This window comes from Corella eumyota, chromosome 5 (genome assembly GCF_963082875.1).
Source record: "Corella eumyota chromosome 5, kaCorEumy4.1, whole genome shotgun sequence".
NCBI lineage: Eukaryota > Metazoa > Chordata > Ascidiacea > Phlebobranchia > Corellidae > Corella > Corella eumyota.
In genome coordinates this window covers 52436-77405 of record NC_137494.1, presented here as the reverse complement: position 1 = coordinate 77405, position 24970 = coordinate 52436, and the positions used below count along the sequence as shown (strand labels likewise).

General features: G+C 34.5%; 7 protein-coding genes across 9 annotated transcripts; 5 read left to right on the top strand and 2 right to left on the bottom strand.

Annotated features, from left to right (window-relative positions):
* Positions 1-126: 126 nt before the first annotated feature.
* LOC145753083 (fibulin-7-like) lies at positions 127-3069 on the bottom strand. Its single transcript, XM_082569473.1, has 10 exons — positions 2945-3069; positions 2343-2511; positions 1768-1962; positions 1581-1715; positions 1404-1520; positions 1280-1339; positions 1060-1215; positions 886-988; positions 645-782; positions 127-481 (listed from the first exon to the last, which is right to left on the bottom strand). The coding sequence occupies exons 1-10, from the start codon at positions 3029-3031 to the stop codon at positions 247-249; spliced, it is 1395 nt and encodes a 464-aa protein (XP_082425599.1). The 5' UTR covers positions 3032-3069; the 3' UTR covers positions 127-246.
* A 652-nt stretch (positions 3070-3721) lies between these two features.
* LOC145752593 (thioredoxin-like protein 1) lies at positions 3722-8897 on the top strand. Its single transcript, XM_082568900.1, has 8 exons — positions 3722-3901; positions 6636-6732; positions 6974-7150; positions 7438-7557; positions 7627-7790; positions 8024-8102; positions 8199-8303; positions 8395-8897. The coding sequence occupies exons 1-8, from the start codon at positions 3804-3806 to the stop codon at positions 8422-8424; spliced, it is 870 nt and encodes a 289-aa protein (XP_082425026.1). The 5' UTR covers positions 3722-3803; the 3' UTR covers positions 8425-8897.
* Positions 8514-10257, bottom strand: LOC145752592 (retinol dehydrogenase 7-like). The gene is made up of 8 exons (XM_082568899.1): positions 10140-10257; positions 10027-10076; positions 9685-9841; positions 9427-9585; positions 9244-9346; positions 9023-9186; positions 8765-8937; positions 8514-8685 (listed from the first exon to the last, which is right to left on the bottom strand). The coding sequence occupies exons 1-8, from the start codon at positions 10255-10257 to the stop codon at positions 8611-8613; spliced, it is 999 nt and encodes a 332-aa protein (XP_082425025.1). The 3' UTR covers positions 8514-8610.
* A 313-nt stretch (positions 10258-10570) lies between these two features.
* LOC145752424 (DNA mismatch repair protein Msh2-like) lies at positions 10571-11183 on the top strand. The gene is made up of 3 exons (XM_082568711.1): positions 10571-10775; positions 10855-11028; positions 11179-11183. Exons 1-3 carry the CDS (start codon positions 10571-10573, stop codon positions 11181-11183), a joined length of 384 nt encoding a protein of 127 aa, XP_082424837.1.
* LOC145753693 (DNA mismatch repair protein Msh2-like) lies at positions 11180-15100 on the top strand. The gene is made up of 15 exons (XM_082570116.1): positions 11180-11257; positions 11444-11589; positions 11670-11806; positions 11889-12159; positions 12269-12484; positions 12588-12737; positions 12861-13010; positions 13273-13382; positions 13504-13684; positions 13757-13931; positions 13994-14142; positions 14198-14294; positions 14354-14575; positions 14675-14838; positions 14895-15100. The coding sequence occupies exons 2-15, from the start codon at positions 11455-11457 to the stop codon at positions 15063-15065; spliced, it is 2328 nt and encodes a 775-aa protein (XP_082426242.1). The 5' UTR covers positions 11180-11257; positions 11444-11454; the 3' UTR covers positions 15066-15100.
* A 159-nt stretch (positions 15101-15259) lies between these two features.
* On the top strand, positions 15260-16787 carry LOC145753002 (uncharacterized). The gene is made up of 4 exons (XM_082569380.1): positions 15260-15395; positions 15550-15676; positions 15740-15955; positions 16141-16787. The coding sequence occupies exons 1-4, from the start codon at positions 15363-15365 to the stop codon at positions 16539-16541; spliced, it is 777 nt and encodes a 258-aa protein (XP_082425506.1). The 5' UTR covers positions 15260-15362; the 3' UTR covers positions 16542-16787.
* Positions 16788-17119: 332 nt separating this feature from the next.
* On the top strand, positions 17120-23769 carry LOC145752073 (semaphorin-6C-like). 3 transcript variants are annotated; one of them, XM_082568276.1, is made up of 15 exons: positions 17120-17262; positions 17323-17431; positions 17606-17672; positions 17793-17951; positions 18030-18132; positions 19774-20021; positions 20100-20194; positions 20309-20425; positions 20551-20717; positions 20817-20996; positions 21196-21442; positions 21511-21653; positions 21720-21852; positions 21926-21962; positions 22035-23769. In XM_082568276.1, exons 1-15 carry the CDS (start codon positions 17154-17156, stop codon positions 23511-23513), a joined length of 3393 nt encoding a protein of 1130 aa, XP_082424402.1. In that variant the 5' UTR covers positions 17120-17153; the 3' UTR covers positions 23514-23769. The 3 variants fall into 3 exon arrangements, with proteins under 3 accessions (XP_082424402.1, XP_082424401.1, XP_082424400.1); XM_082568275.1 differs by having other exon boundaries at positions 19774-20194; positions 21929-21962; XM_082568274.1 differs by having other exon boundaries at positions 19774-20194.
* The last annotated feature ends 1201 nt before the right edge of the window (positions 23770-24970 follow it).

The following is a 24970-nucleotide window of genomic DNA, read 5'->3' as shown; positions in this document are numbered from 1 at the left end:
TGAAGGCGATGTCAAGGATTTAAAATCAAAATTTCTCCCCAAAATAAAAAACTCTCAGGGCAGAATTTCAGAGTTATTAAAAATGATTTAACTTTCAATAAAGTTTGGTTTTATTCTCAAGCCCTTCAAATGCAATAAACAACAAAGTGATGAAAATTTACAAAAACATTTATTCCTGAAGTTTTCTTGACTGAGCATAACCATGGTCACGTGGTCACGTGATCACGTGGTACCTTCAATTAAAAATTAAAAATCGAACGGGGACAAAAATATCAAAATTCTGTGAACATATCGACCAATCAGGGACCTTCGTTTACCCAACGTCACCTCTCGAACTTCGAAGTCAACCTGCCATGACGTCACGTTTTGTAATGGTTGCGTCATAATAAGAGTCCCGTGTAACTTGTCCTGTTTTTTTGCTATAAAGATCTTGGGTTCGTTTCCGATTCCAATCGCGAATTTGTTTACGTTTACAGCTGATCTAAACAGTTAATAAGTATGACGTCATTAAATAGTATTGTTAGTGTATGTTTTAGTAATGACGTCATAATTTCCTTGTGGGCATTAAGTGAATAAATATTAAATGTGTAATGGTGTATTGCGATATAGCTTTGTGACGTATCAAAAGATTACGTCACACTCACCCCTGGTCCGCTTGTAGTTGAAATATGTCGGCGGGGTAAGCGATACTCGATGGAAGATCGATGTAACTGAACGTGTAAGTTACCGGTTCCCGACGACATTTCTTGTCGATCTTTGCGCATTTTCGACGTTGGCAGATGCTTAAAATATGTTATTAAAATAGAGAATCAACTTTTTAACTTTGGGTCGAAACCAAATATTTATCCCAGACCTTGCAATATTTAAAATTAACCGAAAACTCACAAAGTCGAAATTTTTTTGTAATTTTTCGGGCACGTGACCGTGACGCATTGAAAGCTCCCTCCAGTGTTGAAACATTGTTGTTCCTCGTTGCAACTGTGCGTCTCTTTATTACAAACAATGGTATTTAAGTTAATGGAAACACTGGCGATTATTTAATGGAAACACTGGACTCACCCAAAGAACATTCGTCGACGTCGACGCATTCTCTTTGGTTTGTGACGTCAACAATATATCCTTGTGGACAGATGCACTTGTACGACCCTGGTGTGTTCATGCATTGATGACGACACAATTGGTTGTGACGTGACACTGTGTTTCGCTTCGTAAAACCTGTTTTTATTAAACATTAAATGTTAGAATATAAAGCTGTAACTAAATACGTCATAATACTTGCCTACGTCATCGGGTATGACGTCAGTTTGTGGATGATTGTTGTCGGCGCATTCGTCGATATCTAAAGAAAATCCTTTGTTATATTTGTGACGTCATATTAAGTAATGAGTGAATAAAATAATTACCAAAACAAAGGGCATTGTTTAATCCTTTTTTGTATCCATTGTCACAAGAACAATTGATATTTTCACCTCGGTTCGTGCACTTAGTTTGTTTAACTTGGCCTTTTACTCTTGAACGTTCTACAATTAAAAAATTTTTGCTAATAAAAAGTTCCTACCTAACACTTTATTGTTGTTTACCTTTCTGGCATCTTTTTCCGTAAAATCCGTGTGGACATTGGCACCGGTAGATGGCGTTAGAGTTCTCGTCTTTGCTGCAAACTCCCTCGTTCAAGCAATTTAATTTTGCGCAAGCTTTTAGTCGCGGAGTAATATCTAAATGGAAACTTATATGTTACATCAATCACTTCTACTACGTCACTCTTACCTTCACATGACGTCATTTCTCCAGACCAAGTTCCGTTCTCCTGACATGACCTGACCTCTGACCCACTTAAATGGAAGCCTTCGTCACAAACAAAATAAATTTCTTGTGTGAGGGGAAGAAGGGCGCCGTTGGTGTCGAAGTGAACGCCCAGGATGTGACCATTAGGTGGCGATGAAGGCACAGTACAATTAATATCTGTAACAAATAAGTTGTTATGGGTAGAAATACTTGCAATACTTGAGTTAATCAAAGTTGTTTTCGATCTAATCGTTTTATTCTCAACCCCAATTTTGTAATCCAACCCCGACCCAACGGAGCGTTAAAAGTTTCCCAAAGCTGAGTTATTCGCGAGTCTAAGTTGAACTTAATTTAATAATAACGTTTACAATGCTGTTTATGCCAAGATAATGCCTTTTTGATCGCTTTTACTTTTAAGGTGACGTTGTGACGTCATTATAGTTATTAAACGTCATTTTTAAACAATTGTGCGACATCTTATTGCTTGCAATTGATTGTCACGTAATAGCCATCAATACCAAAGATATTGTGACGTCATTATTGCCTCGATTATTTACCGCTTCTATGGTTTTTATGGAAATCTTTTTCCGCTTGATTCGCCATCTTGTTCATGGAAACAATTTTTTTCTTCAAATACTCGAATCCCACCACTAGGCGGCGTTCTTGGCGGGAGAGCAAACTTTCCATCGAGTGAATGTTGTTCTTCAACTTCACGATCGTCGCTTCCTGCGAAGTTATTACGTCATTTAGCGTTACTATGGTGATAATTACGTCATTATGACCAAGGTTTAAAATTGTTAAACTAGGCAGTCACGTGACCTTTTGACTTCCTAAACCGTCTGCAATTAAACCCGAATTAAAGATTTAATCACGTGACAATAAGGGAAGTTGTTGACATATTTACGGCTTCTAATTTGGGAACTGATTTATTTTTGACTTTCACATGAAAAGGAAACAAAAATTAAAAAATATTTTCACTTTAATCTTGAATTCACTGAAGCGAATATTTTTAAAATAAATATTTATTCAAGATTCTAATCTTTGGCAGAGAAAAAAGTTTTCATGAATATTAAATTTTTGCAAAACTGACTTCGTTTACATGTAGGTTGGCATAACAAGTTAATATAATGACGTCACTAATACTTAATTAATGACGTACCTGGTGTTCAAGTTCGCCCCCGGGGTGAGCTTGAATTGCCGAACAAACCGAGAAGAATCCAAAAATATTTCCCCAATAAAACTTCATTTCCCTGACTTGCTTATAGTATTCTCCTACTTTTGTTGTGTCGGTCTTGGTCTAATGAACGCCAAATTATCGCAGCTTTCAAGTGATTTTCGAGCACTTTTTTGCAAACTTGAGACTAAGCACAAGCAGCTGATCTTTAGCTCCATGTAGCGTGCGTCAAAATGTTTATTTTACACCAAATATTTCAAATGTTGTGGATGGTATTGCTGTATATCATATGATGAGCAATTAGAGTAATTTTAAAAAGCAAAACTAAGCAGTTTATGGATTCGAAACAAAAAACGAGATCCGTTTATTCAATCTAATATAAGAATTTAGCTTTAGTGTGCTTCAATTCACTATAATGATTAAAAATCAAACATTACAAATAGGTTTGTAAAAACTTTTATTGAGATTCTGATAAATTTGAGCTGTTATGTTTTAATCTTGTTACAATTACTTTTTTCTTATTTTTAACGTAGGTGAGCACTGACAAATAAATGTGTTTCGGACAGGGGTGTGGGGCTTAGTTTGAAATAAATATTTTTTAAACTAGATTTGTGTTAATATTAAGTATTTTAAAAAGTCAATAATAACAAAGGTGCTGGTATTTCGGCAAATACGTAATCTCACATCGAGGATAAACTAAAATTTAATAAAAATTTTATGACGTCAGAAAAAGCTGTGTAATAGCAATGCGTTGTGAGTAAGCACTTTGTAAATTTAGTTGTTAAACAATAAGTTTTGGTTTACGATATTGAAATATTGTTTAATTTTAGTTTAAGTAGCAAAAATGTCAAACGTTTACGAATGCGCTGACGATGAAGACTTCTCTTCCAAGTTAGCTCAAAGTGGAAACAAGTTGACTGTTATCGACTTTCACGCCACATGGTAAGCTTTAAAGTTGTTTTCACTGACGTTGGGCAGTTGGCGTTTAAACTGGCTGAATGTTTTTTAAATCACTTTATAGCTTTTTTTTACACACAACTTAAAATAACTACGAATATGTTTCTTTCACGGCAAAATGAACACTACTTTGAATTTTTGTTTAAAGTTTGTTTTTAATATTTGTTTTTGAAAACCATTAACTTTTTAAGTCACGTATTAGGTTTTTATAAATTAAGTATTTCATGTACAGTAAATTGTTGTAATAATTCATTAGCTAGTTTGGCATATTTTAAAGCTTTGTTTTTTTTGCCAATTGTTAGGTAGCATAACTTTAAGTTATCATAAATATCATATTGTACGATAGTTGTTTTAACCGATAGTTTGTTAAATAAGGTATGAGCTTTTTCAAGGTTAAATATTGCTACTTCATATTTTCCAAGTTCTTTATAACAAACACCCATAGTTCGATATATTAGCAAATATTCATTTGGATATTCCAAAATAAAGTTTTGATCAATCTTTAAATGTTTTAAATAAATTGAAAGGCTAAGTTCTATATTTTAAAGTTTAACTTGTGAACTAGCACATTTATAAAGTATTCTTAGTTGTGATCCGATATCCTGGTTTGGTATTGGAAATTGTTGAAGAAATGGTTGAAATGTTGTTTCTATTTGCTCATATTCTTTTAATGAATAAAGACAATGTATTTTCAAATGAAGACAATAAATATGTTTGTTATCTTCAGGTTGGACATGAGGTTCTATTTGTTTAAGTATCTTTAATGATGCTTCAATGTTTTTTTTTCCAAAATAGGCATTGCCAACAATTAGTTTAATATAAATTCCAACTCTATCATTTTTTAACCAGTTTAAAGATTTTCTTTTCTCCCATTCTAATATAATTTGTTTTCCTTGTCGAAAGCTAAATAAACTTGCCCAATATTTAAAACTTGAAGCTTGGTGTTCTGGAATGTGAATGTTGTTTAAGAATTCATTTTCTAATTGGCTTTTTTCAGATTGTGATAAAATTTGTGAACTTAAAATCTGTATAGCTTCCAAATTTTGAAAAAATAAATCTTTTAAATTTTGTAAAATTTCAAAATATCTAACCAGACTCGCAGCTCCAACAGCTTGAATTAATTCCTGAGCAGGATTTAAATCTAAACCATTAAAAGTTTTTCCTTTATCAATATAATCATCTTGACCTTGTTTTTCGCATAAAGTTTTAGTCTAACTTCACAAACAACAGACAAAACATATTTAAGATGATGGGAAGTTGTAAAATTAATTATTTTTTGTTTTTCTAACTCATTAATTGCTTCAAATCCAGTGGTAAAAACTTTGTGGAAATCACAAATAGTTGTTAGGAATAGCGATATAGTCCTATAAAAAATTTGTTTAATGTTAAATTTTTGATTGTCAGTGTGTAATGCCTCAGCACTTGATAGGAAATTGATTTTATTTAATTCCTGGATTAAAGTTGATTTGTTTTTTATAAATGTTTTTTTTTTACTTTTTGTTTAATCAGATCACAATATTGGTTGTGAATTTCTTCATCTCCATAAACAAAACATGTTCGTTTCAACACATCAGCTAAGTGATAACCATTCTTTAAGTCCTCATCAGAGTCAAGATACTTGATCATTTCACTGACAGATTGAATTAGTTCTGTTGACCATGGCTTGTTTGTGGTACCTTCTTGTCTTCCTAGTGGAAAAATACAAGCATGTGGCATCATTCCATCAAAAGAAATTCCTCGTTTTGTAAAACCATCAAAAAACCAGTCAATTCTACTTTTATTGTAATAATCATTTAAGGATGGAATTGCAACACATGGAATAATAGTTTCTCCTAAATTAATGACAATAAAATGAAAAACTACAGAAAACAATCTAAAAAATTCTGTGATATTATCATTATTCTTTACATTGTCATCCAACAAAATAATGTGCTCAAAATCAGAGTAAGGAGTTATTTCTTTCTGTGCAAGAGACCCCATTCCAGCTATGGCAAATTTACATGGAGGTTTTCCCATGATTTCTTCACACTTTTCAGCTATAAATTGCATGATAAAAGTGTATTGACTGGCTATATTATCTTGTATAGCACAAACTGTTTGTATTTTAGCACTTTCTAGTTGTTTTAATTTTGCTTCTGATATTCCATAAGGAATATGTTCTAGCTGTGACAATTTATTTTCAGTATTTTCTCTCAGTTTTTTAACCTTTTCAGTAATTTTTGAGGATATATTTCTTAAATTTGCCAAAGGTTGATCTGCTTTTGGTATTTTAAGCAAATGTGAGCAAAGATTATCCAGATCTTTCTTAATTGTTGCAACATTTGAAGGATTTCTCACTATAGCTGAATTTAAAAGTGCACAACTTCTTATCAAGCTCAATTTATCAGGACTTTTCTCCTTATAAAGCAACCCCATTTTGTGAAGAATTTTTGCTGATTCTTGTGGTTTATTTTCCTTCCACTTTTCATCTTGTGTTTCTACACAAAGTTGTTTTAACTCAGCAGCAAATTTATTTTCCTTTTCTTTAAACTTCATTTTCTAATGTATTATTTTTATAACTAGTTTTTGTCATAACTTAAATAGCGCACTGTCAGGTAAAATAATTCAGTGCAACAATGTTTGGTTTGCTATGCTTATTATTTTAATGCAAGTTAACCCAGCTATCTTGAATTAATCTTAACATAACAAACTATTCTAATTAATTAAGTGGTTGTTCCAGGTGTGGACCTTGTAAAGCCATCGCACCAAAGTTTAAACAACTCTCCCAGCAATATTCCGACGTTGTTTTCATCAAAGTTGATGTCGACATTTGTCAGGTTTTTTTTGTTCCATTGTTTTTTTTTGTTACAGGATACCTATTATTATGTCGCAAGATGTTGCTTTTGTGATGTCATACTTATTATTAAGGATGTTATTTTAAGTAAGTCATACAACTTTTTGTTTTGTATCCTTATATTTAACCTTGCCAGCAATAAGAATTAAACTTAGTACACTTGAACGGGTGTTATATTTAACAATTGTGTTTTACTACTGTGAGTATTATTGTAAACATTTTAGGAAACTGCACAGACTTACAGTGTATCGGCCATGCCAACTTTTAAGTTCGTGCACAACGGTAAAGTTTTAGAGACGATCAAAGGAGCCGACCCAAATAAACTGGAAAACAAAATCCAGGAACATTTTCAAAATATTACCCAAGCTTCTACTGTGGGGAGTTCCCCAGTGCCAGGAATGGTAAGCTAGGTCTTTAAGAATAATATCATTATTTAGCCTTAAAACACAATAATAATAGGTTTTATAACTACAAGGCATTTTACATAGTAGGTCTAATTTTGAACGATATTTAAAAATTCAGTTGTCATTAAGTTTAAAATGAACTTTAAATGTTACAGGTTCAATTTTAAACACCTTTTTATACACAATCATTTATAAAAGCTATGATGACAAAATTCAACTACATTTCTTTCTGTGAACCTAAATATTATGATTTAGTTTTAGACCTTAACACTTGCACCATACAGGTTGACTTGGAGCAGTTTATCGTTGAACGAAATTGTTTGAATGAAAGCGACGATCATCCAGCAAAATGGGTTTTCGAGGACAACAAAGATCTTTATCTTGAGTCCGACTGTGATCCAGAGGTGATGCCATAAGTGTTTCTTGTTAACCTATTTGTTCTAATTTTATTTATCATTGTTATGATGTCACAGATCCTTCTATCAGTCTCCTTCAACCAGAAAGTAAAACTTCATTCACTGATGGTCGAGGCCCCCTCTAGTGGCCATGGTCCCAAAACTCTGAAACTTTTTATCAATCAACCGAACATGATGGATTTTGATTCAGCACGAGATGGGAAAGCTCTGCAGGAAATTATGTGAGGGTTTAATGGTTTATTTTGTGGTTACTAATAATTTATTGGTGTTTTTATGGTTATAATTTATTATTTAATAGTGTTTTATTATGGTTATAATTTATTATTTAATAGTGTTTTATTATGGTTATAATTTATTATTTAATAGTGTTTTATTATGGTTATATTAAACCCATAATTTATTTGGTGTTCTTTAAGCTTAACCCCATAATTTATTGGGGTTCTTTTATGTTTAGTTTAAGTCCGGAGCAAACCAGTGAAGGAAATATAATCAACTTAAAATTTGTTAAACTCCAGGCAGTGGACAACCTAACTGTAAGTATAGACTCTGGTTAAAAGTTGATGTTACCTCAACACTTTCTAACTTTGAACTTTTCATCAAATTTTATTCTAATTATTAAATGTTTTCAGTTATTTTTCCCGGACAACCAGGCCGACGAGGAAACGACCAAAATCCAGAGAATTATATTTTATGGGAAGCCGGTCTCAACAACGAATATGGAGGATTTTAAACGGGTTTGTGCAAAGTGTTTTAAAATTTTATTTTTGGGGGTTTTGTCATTTTTGTTGGTAGGTATAATCAAGGACAAAATGTTTTTTGTTAAAGGTTGCTGGCAAAGCTGGCGAATCTCATTAAAGAAGGATGTTCCGATGCATTAAACAAACTATATGATGTCATAGGCTCGTTATTATGACATCACATATTTTAGAAATGTTTTTGCTGCTCTTAGAAATAATTTTTATTCAAGAAAGAAAACAGAATTTTACTTCAAATTAAAAACAAAATTTAAACAATTTTGAATCAGACAATTATTTGAAAAAATTAATTTAATATTGCCCCATCTGGTGTTGGTCTTTCCATCTTTGAATATTTCAATAAAATCTTTAAAACTTTTATCTAAAAAGTTTTTGGTTTAGTTTAAAAATTCTTGTTTTAAGTTTTAGATTTAATATTAACTTGCAAGCCTACTTTATACCTGCCATGGTATTGTCAGGTAGGAGAGAGGAAGATACAAATACTTGGCATCGTTGTTGACCTGGTAGCGATTCTTGGGGTATTTGGAGAACAATGCATGTTCGAAACTTTCTAGAATATTCTCCCATTTTTCGGATGCAAATTCTTCTGTTACTTTCTCCAAGAAGTCACAAGCTGGAATTATTTAATATTTAACCACTTTTGATTTTATTGATTAAGTTTAGGTAAAAAAATAAAGTGTTAGAAAAAAACAGTTTACATTTTGTTGCAAAATCTCTGCCATAATTTAGCTTCAGATGATCACTTAAAGTTTTCCAGCGCAGATTGATGTCAATTCTTGCTTGTTTGGTGTTGAGCATATTGGTTTTAAATGCACTTGGCTCAATGGTGTGAGCAGTGATGTTAAATTGGTCCATTGTGAAACTGAAACAATAAGCAAATTAGTGTCATGAACTTAATACTCACTATTGATCCACCAACCTTAAAGCATCAGAGAAGCCCTCGACAGCAACTTTTGAGATGCAGTAGGCATTCCCATCTCCAATTAACCTGGCATTGATACTTGCCATGTTGATGATACGACCTGAAAAATAATTAATAGAATTAACCCACTGTCATTGGAAGATTTTAAGTTAACATTGGTAAATTAGCACGAACTTTTACCTTCCTTTCCCCTCCTTAAAAGTGGGATGAACTTAAAAGTGAAATCGATCGTTCCAAACACATTTACATCAAAGACTTGCTTAAAAACCTTTTTGGTGTGCCACTCAAGTGGCATGTACTTTCCTAGTATGCCAGCATTGTTGACTATTGCCCATAAAGCTGCAAAACAATGGATTAAATCTTAAATAATATGTACAGCTATGTTATAACATGCAGTGTTAAAGACAAAAGTTTACATCAATATTGTTTAAACTTCACCTTCCCCATTAAGATCTTTGTCAACAAAGTTGAAAGCTTTTTGAACACTTTCCTCACTTGAAATATCAACTTGAAAAGCTTTAAAATTTTTGCTTTGTTTCGAGTTAAAATTTTGAACCGAACTCTCCAACAAACATCCAGCGTAAACTTTAATTCCCTGCAAAATTGTGTAAAGTTTTTAACAGATTAACTGATGCCGTAAAAAGGGCAACTTCTCAACCTAATCATGAAGTAATATTTGTTAGTTTTGAGTATTAAGTTAGAATTTTCCGCTAACCTGCCTGTTAAGTGTATATTATTAACCTAGTGATATTGATTTTACACAAATAAGATTTGGGTTACCTGTAAGTCAAGATATTCGACCAAAAGTTTTCCTAAACCGCTGTCACATCCTAAAAGAAAACAAATTTTAGGGTTTTTATTAATTCCTAGGTAATAGATTTATTTCGACTGACCTGTTACGACAACTCTTCTGTTTTTGATGTTATCCAATTTCTCAAAATAACGAACATAATTTCTTACCAACAAATATCCAATAAAAGCAATAACAATCGTCACAATTATTAAACTCATTTTGTTTTTAAATCAACAAAACATGGGAAACCACCTAAACTGTTATTAATGACATGGCATTTTTAGGAAAAACTCCTTTTTTACAAATTAATTAAATTGTAATTCATAAAAAATTGGTTTTGTGACAAAGTTAATTTTTTTACCATAAGTTATAAAACTAATCCTTTAGAACAGTAATATTTTGGATAAATTAAAATTAAATTTGTTTGACAGGTTACCACATTTTTACCCGCGAATCGATAGTGTTGTTGTTTTCACTAAAATACATGTATGAATAAAATTAAATAAGTATTTGAACAATTAATAATAAAACATGAGTTTAACTGAACCAAGCAAGTGGAAAATAGTGAATGAAACTTCGTTCGTGAAATATTTGAAGAATGAGCCAGCAAAGTCCGACACAACTTTTCATATTTACAACCACGGAGAGTTTTATACAATCCACAACAAAGATGCCCACTTAGGTTCGAATCAATTGTTTCAGACCAGTTCGGGAATTGTTAAAATTGGAAAAGAAGGTAAATGTTTGAGATCTAAAGCTTGTTAAATAATATTTTAAATATAGGTATTGTTATTTGAAAATTAAATTTGGTTTAGATGATAAAGTGGAAACCTTGTTTCTAAATAAAAAGGAATTTGTTCGTTTATCGCGAGATTTGTTGTTGGTTCTTGGATACAAAGTTGAAATATTTGAACAAAAACAAAATAATAAATGGACAATTTCGTTTAAGGCTTCGCCCGGGAATCTTATTGAGGTAAAAATAACTTCCTGTAAACCTTTTTGGGTCTAACCTTGTTCAATTTTATTAAAAATAACTTGCTCTAAGTTTGTTTAATTGGGTATAATTTCTTCATTAGTTTTTAGTAAGGTGAAATAATCACATCCTAATTAATAACCAATAAACTCTTTTTTTATTTTAGGTTGAAGATCTTTTGTTTAAAGATTTAGATTTATTTTCAAGATCGTCAGTGATTTTAGCGATCAAGTTTAAATTGGAAGGTTATTGAAAATACTTTTGTTTATTTTTTAACAATTATTGTAAAATGGTTATACTAACTAACCTTTTAAGTAACTTAAGCCAAAAGGCTGGTACATCTTTAAAAATATAATTAATATTGTAAACTGTATAACAAAGGAACATAAACAGAAAGTAATGATGCACTGAGTTAATATTAAATGTTGCAGATGGTCAGTACATGGTTGGTACGAGCTGTGTGGATATCACAACTTATGAAATATTCTACTCGGAGTTTGTAGACAACGAACATTTCTCAAATCTTGAATCCCTCATCGTCCAACTCGGGCCCAAGGAGTGTTTGCTACCTAAACTGGTTCGAATATTTTATTTAATTAGTTTTGTCCAGAATTTATAGTCAGTACATTTTTTAATTTATTTACTTTTTACTAAAAGGACTCAAACCATGTGAGTGAGCAATTAAAGAATTTGTTGAACCGAAGCGGAGTTTTACTTACCGAGCGACCGAGACAAGATTTTAACTCAAAGAATATCGAACAAGATCTTAAAAGATTGGTCAAAATAGATAAAAGGTAGAAAAACTCGTGCAAAATTACACTTTTTTAAATTTTTTTTAATGATTTAAAATTTTTTTTGATTATTTAAATATTTTAGCAACAATGAGGAAATATTTTCATGGGTGAGTGATCACACAATGTCATGTTCCTGTTTGTCCTCAATTATCAGTTACGCTCAACTTCTCGAGAACGAGGATAACTTTAATCAGTTCCGTGTGAGCGACTACAACTTGAAACAATTTATGAAACTTGACTCAGCTGCTTACTCAGCATTAAATTTGTTTCCTGAGCGATCAACGTTGGTTGCCGTTGACAACAGTTCTGCTGACTCACTCTTTTCGATCCTGAATCTTTGTCAAACCTCACAGGTTGGAATTTTAATTAAGTTTATAACATAGAGGTCAACTTAGATTTATTTTATATTTATATATGTTTTAAATATAAATTTTAAAGAGAAATAACAGTTGTTACCACTAGGGGGAAAGGTTGCTTTCACGCTGGATCAAACAACCTTTAATTGACCTCAACCACTTGGAGGAGAGGTTATCACTCGTTGAGGCATTTGTGGACACAACAGAGTTACGACACTCACTTGCCGAAGAACAACTCAAAAAACTCCCAGATTTTAACAGGTTGTCTCAGAAGTTTCAGCGCAAGAAAGCAAGTTTACAAGACTGCTACAAAGTTTATCAGGTTCCTACTTTTATTAAACAATTTGAGGGTAAACTAAATTCAATTTATTTTTTGTAATTTATAAATTAAGTTTTAGTTCAAATAACGAACATGTTATGTTTAGGCCATCAAGCATTTGCCTTATATTTGTGAAACTATCGAGAAACATCCAACTCCTGTCTTGACTCAAGTTTTCACGAGTCCTCTCCACGAAATTATTGCCGAGTTCAGCAATTTTGTTGAAATGATGGAAACCACGCTCGATTTTGAAATGGTTTAAATTTTGTTTTGTAAAAACTGATATTTTTTACTTTAAAGTTTATTTATTCTTACAAAACATTATTTAGTTTTTTTAATTGGGTTTAATTTATTTTGATTTTACTGTGGATTGTTCTAGCTGGAAAAACATGAATTCTTGGTGAAATGTGATTTCGATCCCGAACTTCAAAGATTAAAAACTAAAATGAACAAAATTGAAAATGAAATTGAAAATTGTTTTGAGATAGCTGCTCAAGATCTTAACTTGGAGATGGGAAAAACAATCAAGGTACGGTAAAATATTAACTTTTTGTGTTTTACACTTTATAGCAATTCCACTGTTAGTTTGTCTTAATATATTGTTACTTTTGCCACTTATTGAGCACAGTACTCTTTTATAGTTACCATTGTGGTGCATTGACCTTAATGTAAAATCTTTTGCTAAATATTCAACAATTTTGGCATTTTTTATCTTTTTTTTGTTAATTGTATTTTTCTTTTTCGCCGCATTTTTTTTGTAAAAATTTTATTGAAACAAAAATTGTTTAAAGTTGGAGCAGAGTCCGTTTGGTTTGGTCTTCAGGATTACCTGCAAAGAGGAAAAAAGTTTGAGAAACAACAAAAAATATCGACATTTGGACACGAACAAGGCTGGAGTCAGGTGAGTTCATTAAATATTGCCCCAGGTCGATATAAAAGTTAATTCTTGTAAGAAATTCTTGCATGTCGGGTCATTTAAAATACAACTGGGCTGAACTAGACTTTTGTTGGATTCCATGTAGATTTGTGACGAGCGAAATCGAAAGTTTAAACCAAGAATTAGAAGATTGTAAAAGTAACTACGAGCAACAACAAGATGCGGTTGTCATGGAGATTGTTGCCATAGCAGCAGGATATGTGGAGAGCATGCACATCGTGGGAGAATTGATCGCAAAACTTGATGTTATTGTTAGCTTTGCGAGGGTGAAGGATACATTAAACAACTGTTTAACCCAATATATATGTTAAGGTATATAACTAACTTCTTTATTACAGGCTAGCTTGTCTGCTCCAGAGCCTTATGTGCGGCCAAAACTTTTTAAAACCGGTTCAAACCAGATCAAACTGGTTCAAAGCAGGCACCCGTGTGTGGAAAGACAGGACAACGTTTCGTTTATTCCGAATGACGTCACTTTCGAGAAGGAACACCACAACTTTATTATAGTAACTGGTAAGCTGTAAACTGTTTTGTGTGTTGTTTTGAACAATTTGAAACAAACATTGTTTGTTTAGGTCCAAATATGGGCGGCAAATCGACTTATATTCGACAAGTTGGGGTCTGTATCCTTATGGCACAGATTGGTTGTTTTGTTCCTTGCCAATCTGCTGAAATCACACTGGTTGATGCAATTCTTGCGAGGGTGGGCGCCGGGGACTCACAGGTACGTGTGTGGTTTTGTATATGACGTCACATTGCTTATAAGTATGACGTCACAGGGGCAAGGAGTGTCGACGTTTATGGCTGAAATGTTGGAGACTGCTTCGATTTTGAGATCGTCGACTTCGAATTCTTTGATCATCGTCGACGAACTTGGTTTGTTTTTTTATTTTCGATGCCATTATGACGTCACTAATTCTTATATGACGTCACAGGTCGGGGAACATCAACGTACGATGGGTTCGGTCTCGCTTGGTCGATTTCACGTCACATCGCCCTTAATCTCAAAGCAGCCTGTTTGTTTGCCACTCACTTTCACGAGATGACGTCACTGATCAACGAGGTGACGTCAGCAGTTAATTATCACGTGACCGCTTTAACTGATGAGGACGACAATGGTGAAACTAATTTAACGATGCTTTATCAAGTTCAACCTGGTAAGTGACGTCATCGTTTGTTATGATGTCATCAATAATGACGTATTCAATATTGGCATTACACCAGCCTGTATTAAATGTTTAATTATGACGTCATAGGTTCTTGTGATCGAAGTTTTGGAATTCACGTCGCCGAGTGCGTGGGATTTCCCCCTCACGTGATCAAATCAGCCAAACGAAAGGCCGATGAACTGGAGCATTACTTTATGACGTCACAAGAAGAAGACAAAAACGAGTTTGAAAAAAAGAAAAAGATTAAAAAAGTGAATATTTCAAATATTTTTCTTTTTATTTAATTTTAAATTTTATTTTTTTTAAGGAAGGAGAAATTAAAATCCAACAATTTCTCGAGGATGTAAAATCACTCAAGTGGAGCGAGATGTCACGTGACCAACAAATTCAAAAATTTAATAATTTAAAATCAGAGATGTTAGAAACCAAAAACCTTTACATCGACTCGGTTATAAAAAGTCTTGAGACTGTGACGTAAATATTTATGACGTCATTAATATTTAAAACAGTTAAAAGGCCAAAAATTCGTTTTGTTTTGAAATAATAAATTTTGAACTTTTTAATAAGTTTTGAATTGATTGTTTAAACCTCGTGTTTCCCTTATTAACATTTTGTTTAAATTTCTCCCGTAATTTGGACCTTACGTGTCTAATACGTCTGTTTGTCGCGGGCAAACAAGTGGATATTGTGACGTAATAAGAACAACATGGTTAAATCACAGTGAAGTTAAATATCAGCAGGAGTTTAACCAGTAGGAGTTAATCCCACGCGCTTTATGATTTTATTGGAAAAACAGCAGGAAATAAAAGTTAGAACCTGTTTTTATTATTATTAAAGTTATATGTTCAGTATGTTAAGGTTCCCTTGTGTAAATGTTTTTTAAATAAATAAAAGTTTTTAGAGTAAGGAACCTTAATTGTTCTCAGAGCAGACTTTAGTTTAAATCACAATTTGTTGCTCAGATGTTTCTTCGTATTTTAACTTTTATTGCTCTGACGTCCCTGCTTGTTGAATCTATAAAACAAAAAAGACATGTTACGTCACAATACAGCTTTGAAAACCAACAATGCAGCGAACAGAACGAAATCGGTAAGTTTGAAATTCTTAAAGTTTTCAGTTTTACCCAAAATATTTCAACCCGGCAAATTTTAGATCTGGTTGAGTCGAATTATTACAAAAGTGACGTCATAGTGACAGGAACAATCGTGAAGTTGGTTCCCGAGGTTCATGTGGGTTCATCACGAGATCTAGTTCACGAAAACATCACGATCACAGCTCACGTGAAACCATGGCGGGTGATGAAAGGTTCGCTAGAGGGCGTTTTGAGCGCAAAACTGGAAAGCAAGAAATTACGAAGACAAACTCGGGGTAATTTATGACGTCATTATGCTATATTTATTACAATTGCTTGAGCCAATGACGTCATACTTACATGTTCGGGTTTTAATGAACGACGCGGTTGATATTTTTACATAGGAAGCTGACGTCACTTCCGACCACAAATTTTATTTAAAAATTCCGTGTAGTTAATTAAAAATGTTAATTGCTCACAGGTGGAAGAAAAAAGGAGAAGAAAGTTGTTATTCGGTCACTAGAAGGCGCCTCCAAGCAGGTGAAGTTCCTCACCCGAGAAAATGTGAAGCTGGCACGGACGACGCAAGGTGGCGGTAAAGTGCTGAAACTTCACGGTTTGTGGAACTCCAAACTTTGTGGAACTTTCCTCAAGGAGGGGGATACTAGGTTGTTTTTCCTCAGGAAGATGGAGGATTATAGAGGGTTGTTACGTCATGATATGACGTTATCAGTGGGTGACAAGTGGAAACGACTGAAGCGGAAACGTCGCCAACTTTCGCCAAGTTCCATTTTGTTGCTAAGCAACGAACCAGCTTTTGTTTCCATGCGCGTTCTTGATCACGTGACCGATCTTGCTAAGCGTCAAATGAATACGTCATAACTCCCATACGTTATACCCGTATACGTCATAACTCCTATACGTCATAACTCTTATACGTAACACAACGAATACGTCATAATATGTAAATGTCTTTGTTTTTTGTAAACTTAATTAAACTCACAAGTTAATTAAAAATAATTAGTTTCTAATTAGTAACATAAACGACATATTTTAATAAATACTTTATGCTATTATGACGTCACAACCTCGTTGTCGCGCGAGATCTTTTGAGGACCAAAACATCAATAATTGATTTGCACATGCCAGCTGGCGTGCCTTCGTGACGTCACAATGCTTGCAGTGCACAGCGTCGCGACGGGCAAGAAAGTTTGAAGTCGATTCTAGAAAAGCTTTTTTAGATTTTGAGGAAAAGAATTTAAACAATCAGCAATTGTTTTAATTGTGTTAATGCAAAACAGTTATTGAGATAATAGATTGAGTAATTTGCTTTTATTCGGTAACAATTACCTACAATGTTGCCATAATGGCTTCTATGGAAAACTTTTTACCCGGAACACGTCACTCAAATGACGTCATTTCCTGGTATTATGTTTCCTGTGTTATAACAGCAAGTTAGTTTGGAAAAAATAATATTTTTACTTTTAGTTGAAAATGTGTATTATAGGACTTACAGTGAAGTTGTTTTTATTGTTTTTATTTGTTGGAAATTCTTTTAGTTTTCCTGAAAATTTGAAACCAAAATTATATTTGACCGAGCAAGGTAAGTTCAAGTTGTTTTTCCTTTTTTTAATGACGTCATAACCGAACTTTTATGACGCAGAAACGTCCGAGTTTCCAGTATTTAGCGGTCAGAATAATGAAGGGATCGGAAAGTTAATCGACGTCCAGGATTTGACTTTCGTTGGAAACAAATTATTAATAACTGCAAGGTTTGTTCTCATTGTTGTTATTATGACGTAATAATGTACAACTTCCGCGTGCGCTTCCTTTACTTTTAAATTCGAATATCGATTAAAGAACGCACGGCATATGTGGATCGATCTCTTGCGTTTATAATTTTGTCTTAAACTTGACCAATATTAACTGGGTGAATTATTTTGCAGGAATGCTGTTTACGTATTAAGTCGTTATTCGTTAGAACGAAAAACCGGACAAATTCCGTTTGAACAGGTTTAAAGTTTGTAAAACTAGAAAAAAAGATTCAGTGATTGTTAATCATTCTTATATTTGTTTCCAGCTAATATCATTTATCACGAGTTAAATATTTAATTGATTTATTGTTATTTAAAGATCTTGTATTGGTTTCAACAAAATGAAACTCGATGCGACGAAATAATTGGTTCCGAATTAACTTGCCAAAATTACATCCGTGTGGTGGCGCCATTGAGTCCAACTTCAATTCTGTTGTGTGGGACAAATGCAGCGAGGCCAAATTGCCGAGAATATGAGGTTACTTTTGTGTTTTAAAATTGTTTTGTTTTTATTTCTTTATCTTTGTTCTTTTTAACAATTTTGTTTTATTTTTAGTGGGACGGTTCAACGTTCACAGGAAAGTTCGAAGATTCGGGAAAGTTGGAAAGATATAAAGTTCCATCCGATCAAGTTCCATCCTTGGTTTACAAATATTCAGGTTCGAAACAGTTTTGTGTATACGTTTTATTTTCACCAGTTTTAGGGTGTCTAAGAGTGAAAGTAGTATCAATACTTAAGAAGTACATGTTTAATACTTAGGAGGCTATATGTTTATTGTTTAGGGGGCTACATGTTTAATACTTAGGAGGCTATATGTTCAATGTTTAGGGGGCTACATGTTTAATACTTAGGAGGCTATATGTTCAATGTTTAGGGGGCTACATGTTTATTGTTTAGGGGGCTACATGTTTAATAGTTAGGAGGCTATATGTTCAATGTTTAGGGGGCTACATGTTTATTGTTTAGGGGGCTACATGTTTATTGTTTAGGGGGCTACATATTTAATACTTAGGAGGTTATATGTTCAATGTTTAGGGGGCTATATGTTTATTGTTTAGGGGGCTATATGTTTATTGTTTAGGGGGCTACATGTTTATTGTTTAGGAGGCTATATGTTTATTGTTTAGGGGGCTACATGTTTATTGTTTAGGAGGCTATATGTTTATTGTTTAGGGGGCTACATGTTTATTGTTTAGGGGGCTACATGTTTATTGTTTAGGGGGCTATATGTTCAATATTTAGGGGGTTATATGTTTATTGTTTAGGGGGCTATATGTTCAATATTTAGGGGGCTATATGTTTAATATTTAAGGGGCTGTATGTTCAATATTTAGGGGGCTGTATGTTTATTATTTAGGGGGTTATATGTTTATTGTTTAGGGGGCTATATGTTTAATACTTAGGAGGCTATATGTTTATTGTTTAGGGGGCTACATGTTTATTGTTTAGGGGGCTACATGTTTATTGTTTAGGGGGCTACATGTTTATTGTTTAGGGGGCTACATGTTTATTGTTTAGGGGGCTATATGTTCAATATTTAGGAGGCTATATGTTTAATATTTAGGGGGCTACATGTTTATTGTTTAGGGGGCTATATGTTTATTGTTTAGGGGGCTACATGTTTAATATTTAGGAGGCTATATGTTTAATATTTAGGGGGCTGTATGTTTATTATTTAGGGGGCTGTATGTTTATTATTCAGGGGGCTATATGTTTATTGTTTAGGGGGCTATTTGTTTATTGTTTAGGGGGCTACATGTTTAATATTTAGGAGGCTATATGTTTAATATTTAGGGGGCTACATGTTTATTGTTTAGGGGGCTATATGTTTATTGTTTAGGGGGCTACATGTTTATTGTTTAGGGTTACATGTTTATTGTTTAGGGGGCTACATGTTTAATATTTAGGAGGCTATATGTTTAATATTTAGGGGGCTATATGTTTATTGTTTAGGGGGCTATATGTTTATTGTTTAGGGGGCTATATGTTTATTGTTTAGGGGGCTACATGTTTAATACTTAGGAGGCTATATGTTTATTGTTTAGGGGGCTACATGTTTAATACTTAGGAGGCTATATGTTTATTGTTTAGGGGGCTACATGTTTATTGTTTAGGGGTCTACATGTTTATTGTTTAGGGGGCTACATGTTTATTGTTTAGGGGGTTACATGTTTATTGTTTAGGGGGCTATATGTTCAATATTTAGAGGGGCTATATGTTTATTGTTTAGGGGGCTATATGTTCAATATTTAGGGGGCTGTATGTTTATTATTCAGGGGGCTGTATTTTTAATATTTAGGGGGCTATATGTTTACTGCAACGAGCATTAGATTGGTTAAAAATCCCGCAATAATTCGGACCCCAGTGACGCAACAAAAAATCCCGAAGCCAGCCGTCGTGGGTTCAAATCCTCCTCTTCCCACTTTAACAAGTTCAACAACAATGTCCAACACTAATCCTTATTTTGTTGGGATGGCGGAGACATCCGAAAAAATGTTTATATTCTTCCGCGAAGAGGCGATCGAGGCTTCAGATACGACAGACAAAGTAGTTTTTTTGTATTTATGTAACTTTTATATCTCGGTTAAAATGTTTAACGTTTTGTTGAAACCAACAACTTTAAAGGTGGTCTACTCCCGGGTGGCCCAAGTATGCAAGAAAGACGAAGGGGGAAGCTCCAGTTTACTTAAAAGCCAGTGGACTTCGTTTTTTAAAGCCAGGTTCCATATTAACATAAATTAGATAACAATGTAGCAATAAAGCTGTTTCATTGTGCTATTGTCCTAATAAACTGTCGAGTGGCTTCGAAATTAACTCAATTTGTTGAATTTTAGGCTAAATTGTTCAATTCCTGGAAGTCGCCCCTTTTACTTTAATGAAATACAAGATGTGACCGAAACCTTGGAGTTGAACGGAAAGTTGACCGTGTTTGCTACGTTTACAACCCCGAGGTTAACTTTGAATAATTTAAGTTATTTTTTAACCGAATTATTCTTTAATGAGAACTAGATAATTTGGTATAGCTAGGTGGTAAACATAAGTCAAGTGTGTTGTCACTAATATTTGGTTGTTTCAGGAATAGCATCGCAGGATCCGCTGTTTGCGCTTACACCATGTTTGACATTGCAATAGCGATGGCGGGCAGCTTTAAAGAACAAAGCAAAACTTCTTGGTGCTGGAATAATAAAGTTTCGAGCAATATTTCACCCCATCCAACTGTTTGTGGAAGCTACCCGCAAAATCGTGAGAATTTGTTATTCTATGATTATTTAAAATCTAGGATTGCACCAAATTATATGTTGATCAACTGTTTTCCAACTACTTAACCCTGTTGTATTATAGAACCCTCAACTCGGACTCTTCAGTTCATCGAAGAACATCCGATCATGGACGAAGCTGTGCAAATGCTGACTGGAAACCCAATCTTCACCCAGACTCAAGGAACTTCGAGGTTTACGGCACTCACCGCTGAGACAAATATTTTAACTGCGGGAAAACAGAACGTCACGGTCCTTTATATTGGTGAGGGGTGTAAACAAGCATGAGATTGACTTTACTGTAAAACGTCAATGTAGGCTTAGTGGGGCGGTACTATTGGTTTAACAGGGCGTTTCAGTAGTTTGGTGTTTCTGTAATAATAAATAATAACTTTACGGTAGGTTTAAATATTGGATTAATGACAACTTTTTAAGTTTTATAAAGTAACACTGAAATATTCCAGGCACGACCGACGGAAAGTTGTTGAAAGTTGTTTCCGATCAATCAAAGAAACCTCAGATTTCTTTCACCGAGGAATGGAACGTTTTTCAACCTGGTCGGTGCACGATTGGGTCTGGGAAAGAACCTTTAGGTGCCAAACGGGTTCGCAAAGTGACGTTGGTTGACGGCAGTGACGCAATGTTGGTGACGTTTAAATATTGCGTCATCAGTCTCCCCAAGCAAGTTTGTCAGAGTTACGCTTGTAAGAGGTAAGAGAATTAAACACAACCCAAAAATGTTTGTTAAAAATTGATAAAACTAACTTTGTCTTATTAAGTTCTTGCGTCAGTTCCGGCAATCCTTACTGTGGCTGGCTGGATGGAAAATGTGTTCCAGTGACGTCATACAATCGTGACGTCATCGAACAAGACTTGTTTTCAACAGAGGATGGCGATAGAGATGCTTGTTTGTCTTCGAAAGGTAAAACAAATTTTAAAGTCGATTAAAAAGTTTTAAAGATTCCTGTGTAACGATTTTAATGTTTAGAGTCATCTATTGTAGACGAGGCTTGTTCATATTCTACCAACATCGTCCTTCCTTTAACACTCGGGTTAATTGGATCATTTACTCTAGTGTTGTTGATCTTCTGTATTGCTGTGAGATATGGGACTAAAAACGGGTGAGTTGTGAATTTAAGCGTAATTAAATTATTACTTTTACGTTTTTGCTGAATTAAGTTTTGTTTTGTTTAGAAGATGTTCTTGGCTTTTCACTAGCAGAGAAGAAGAGGTAGATGAAATTAAAATTGTTTTTAAACTTTTAACGATAATTTTAAAATTGTTTTTTTTTGTAATTTTTCAGAGAACTTCGAGAAATGCTAAAAACAACGAAGTCTTGCTGACCCAATCGCGAGATTGTCCACCTCCTCTCAGGGTCTCGGTCGAGGCAACTTTGCCACTAGAGGCCTCACTGCGCACCGAGAACAACAATAGTAACCACAATGTGGCAAACTCCACGCGCCACGTTGTACAACATTTAAGTAGCGAAGAGACAACGTGGAGTGATGATATTTTTGAAACTGGGACACCTAGCGAGCCTAACAACCTACCTAACTTTGATCTGCTAGGTGGCGCGCACAACTCAAACAACAATAAAACAATTGGAGTTGCCCATCCGATCAAACATCCGGGACACCGACATCCGGGAAAGTTGTCCCAAATCGTGGAACCGATGATGGGACAGTCGAGTTACGGTTCGATAAATTCCAACCACCAGACCGAGCTGCGTAATAGCACACCAATGACGTCATCCCGGATTATGACGAACCCGAATTATCTTCCGATTTCTCCTTTCTTAGTCGAAAACGAGAATTTCGTTTTCCCCAAAATGGAAACTTTTTCCCCAGACGACGAATCCTCCTTTAACCTGCTTCCCGGGAATGAACCAGGTGGGGATTTCCTTTGCTCAATAAATGAAAGTGATTCAATGGGGTTTCCCCCGCCGCCTTCTTGTGCAATATCGCCTTCAAGTGAACAAAATTTATCTTCTTTTGCTAATACGTCATGGCGTCCTTCTCCACCAGACACTGACGTCACAATGCTTGTACCGCCGACCAATGAAAAAACGCCACTAAAGAGCGTTAAAGAGTCGACATCGGGAGATTCGACGACAAGTGGATTTGTGAGTTGTTCAAAGAGTTCGTCACAGTCGAGTTTTAAACAATCAAAAGACAAAGGAGGATCGCGAAAGAACGCTTTTATCGTCGCGAAAGGAATTTTGTCGGCTCAGTCGATCGTTGGGTCAAAAAAGAAAAAGATTTCTTGCATTATCTCTCAAAACTTTGCTGATGACGTGTTTGAGCAAACTTTGCACGTGACCTCTCCTGTTATGACGTCACAAGTCGAAGAGAGCTCAGATGAGGACTTCGAGGAACAACTTCGCAACTTCCCAGCTACTCCTGGATCAGCATCTTCTTCTGAAGAAGAACAAACTTCGTTAAAGGAGAAAAAAACGTTCTTCAAGCGAAAAAGAAGAAAGGATATTATGACGCAGGGGGTTATTGTGGATGAGGAAAGCTTTATAAGTCCTGCGTACGATGAAGATCCAGTTGTCCCTCAGGTGGAAGGTTGGGAGGAGATAGAATACAGCAACGACTTACAACGACCTGTGTTGGGAACGTTTGGGCGCCGCAGTGTGGACGATAGTTATGTTAAAAGGAACCGCATGGTGGACAATGAGCACAACTTTTGTACGATTAGACCCAAGAACCGACTGCGAAAGAAGTCGACGAAAAATGCAAACAATCTCGTTCCTGTCCCCACGCCTAACGTTCCACTATGATGACGTCATTAGTTGTGACGTTGTGTGTTCCAATAAGGCCACTATACAGTTGTCTTACGAGGAATGTTATAATCTGCCGTATTTGGACGTCTTTGCCAGCAGTGTTATCGACCACATGGTTATGTAAAATAATTTGAAGCATATTCCGCGGATGAATATTTATTGTTGTAGTTCCATATTCTGCGGATAAATATTTATTGTTGTAGTTTTTATTTTTTTGTTAATAAATATTTTTGCATGATTTGAAATATCCTGGAGTGGAAAAGCGTTTCAAGTAACCACTTCGTCTTTAAGTGATTGTTAACCTATTGTGACGTAGACATTGAATTGTTTCCGCAAGAAAGTTTATTCGATTAAATGACAGTTTGTCCAAGATTTGTGACGTAACAGTTGACACCGGCGGAGTTGACCTCGAGGTCATGTTTGAATCGTTGTGAAAACACTGGCGCCTGGGTGCCACGTGACCGATTTATTATCGATTCTGGAATTGACCGCCGGAAGTTGTAGCTCGTTTAATTTCGAATTTCTTTGTGACGTAATAGAGGTAAGCACGCGACTGATGAAAACAAGGTAAGCTGCCAAACCGCGAATCTTGATCTGGAAAGCTTTTAATTTGCGTTCGTGCAAATTATCACGTCGGGGGATTTACCTTATTATTCGACGAGGTTGTTTATGACAATAAGATGACAATCGATGCAAGTTTTGTTATGTCACAATGATCGTGTTTAACAGGGGCCAATACTCCCGGAGTGTCACGTGACCAGCAAGTAATTATGACGTTGCACAAACTTGGCTTTGAAGAAATTTCAAGTTGTACTTGAGCGGTCGTTGAAAGATGTTCTAGAATATCTCATTGTTAAAACTTGCAAAATCTATAAATGTCAAGTGCTTCTACTTACCAACCTGTGTGACGTCACAATCTCAACAAGTATCTTAAATATGATATGTGTGACGTCATAATATTAAAGGTCAATGGTTGTTTTCAAATCACGTGGACGTATGACGTCATTAGGTTTTCATGGAGCGATGGTTTAAAGTTTTTTTAATTAAAATTCTGTAAATTTTTTGTTTTTTGACGTCACAAAGGTTATCAAAAACTAAATTAAACTATTCTCTTTAATTACAAAAAAACTAGAATAAGAGAAAGTGTCATCCTTATTTGTTACCGAGGTTTCTTCCCACCTTTGTTACGTCATACCTCGTGGTTTGTCATTATCAATGCAAAGTGACGTCATAATCAATTAAGGGTTTAAATTGTTTCCTCGTGGTTAATTAATCGGCGGATATTAATCACGTGACCATCTTGCCCGCCGCAAAATTTCTACGAAAACAAAAATTATTTTAAATAAAATATTTAGAATCGCTTCAATGGCGTTATAAAGAACAGATGACGTCATAATAACTAAATATTGAAGGGGGAATTCCCAAATATTTGTTTTTTTCAGAAATTTTTGACC

Excerpts from the sequence above, each read along its gene's own strand:
- LOC145753083 (XM_082569473.1), bottom strand. The coding sequence starts at position 3,031 with ATGAAGTTTTATTGGGGAAATATTTTTGGATTCTTCTCGGTTTGTTCG. Across the intron at positions 1,716-1,767 it reads AGAAATGACGTCATGTGAAG|ATATTACTCCGCGACTAAAA; the intron begins GTAAGAGTGACG and ends GTTTCCATTTAG. Across the intron at positions 1,521-1,580 it reads CGGAAAAAGATGCCAGAAAG|AACGTTCAAGAGTAAAAGGC; the intron begins GTAAACAACAAT and ends TTTTAATTGTAG.
- LOC145752593 (XM_082568900.1), top strand. The coding sequence starts at position 3,804 with ATGTCAAACGTTTACGAATGCGCTGACGATGAAGACTTCTCTTCCAAG. Across the intron at positions 7,791-8,023 it reads AAAGCTCTGCAGGAAATTAT|TTTAAGTCCGGAGCAAACCA; the intron begins GTGAGGGTTTAA and ends TTTTATGTTTAG. Across the intron at positions 8,103-8,198 it reads AGGCAGTGGACAACCTAACT|TTATTTTTCCCGGACAACCA; the intron begins GTAAGTATAGAC and ends AAATGTTTTCAG.
- LOC145752592 (XM_082568899.1), bottom strand. The coding sequence starts at position 10,257 with ATGAGTTTAATAATTGTGACGATTGTTATTGCTTTTATTGGATATTTG. Across the intron at positions 10,077-10,139 it reads CAGAAGAGTTGTCGTAACAG|GATGTGACAGCGGTTTAGGA; the intron begins GTCAGTCGAAAT and ends GTTTTCTTTTAG. Across the intron at positions 9,586-9,684 it reads CAAAGATCTTAATGGGGAAG|CTTTATGGGCAATAGTCAAC; the intron begins GTGAAGTTTAAA and ends ATTGTTTTGCAG.
- LOC145752424 (XM_082568711.1), top strand. The coding sequence starts at position 10,571 with ATGAGTTTAACTGAACCAAGCAAGTGGAAAATAGTGAATGAAACTTCG. Across the intron at positions 10,776-10,854 it reads TGTTAAAATTGGAAAAGAAG|ATGATAAAGTGGAAACCTTG; the intron begins GTAAATGTTTGA and ends AATTTGGTTTAG.
- LOC145753693 (XM_082570116.1), top strand. The coding sequence starts at position 11,455 with ATGGTTGGTACGAGCTGTGTGGATATCACAACTTATGAAATATTCTAC. Across the intron at positions 11,807-11,888 it reads TTGGTCAAAATAGATAAAAG|CAACAATGAGGAAATATTTT; the intron begins GTAGAAAAACTC and ends TAAATATTTTAG. Across the intron at positions 13,932-13,993 it reads CAACTTTATTATAGTAACTG|GTCCAAATATGGGCGGCAAA; the intron begins GTAAGCTGTAAA and ends TTGTTTGTTTAG.
- LOC145753002 (XM_082569380.1), top strand. The coding sequence starts at position 15,363 with ATGATTTTATTGGAAAAACAGCAGGAAATAAAA. Across the intron at positions 15,677-15,739 it reads CAGCGAACAGAACGAAATCG|ATCTGGTTGAGTCGAATTAT; the intron begins GTAAGTTTGAAA and ends GGCAAATTTTAG. Across the intron at positions 15,956-16,140 it reads ATTACGAAGACAAACTCGGG|GTGGAAGAAAAAAGGAGAAG; the intron begins GTAATTTATGAC and ends AATTGCTCACAG.
- LOC145752073 (XM_082568274.1), top strand. The coding sequence starts at position 17,154 with ATGTGTATTATAGGACTTACAGTGAAGTTGTTTTTATTGTTTTTATTT. Across the intron at positions 17,952-18,029 it reads CAAATTGCCGAGAATATGAG|TGGGACGGTTCAACGTTCAC; the intron begins GTTACTTTTGTG and ends TTTTATTTTTAG. Across the intron at positions 21,443-21,510 it reads CAGAGTTACGCTTGTAAGAG|TTCTTGCGTCAGTTCCGGCA; the intron begins GTAAGAGAATTA and ends TGTCTTATTAAG.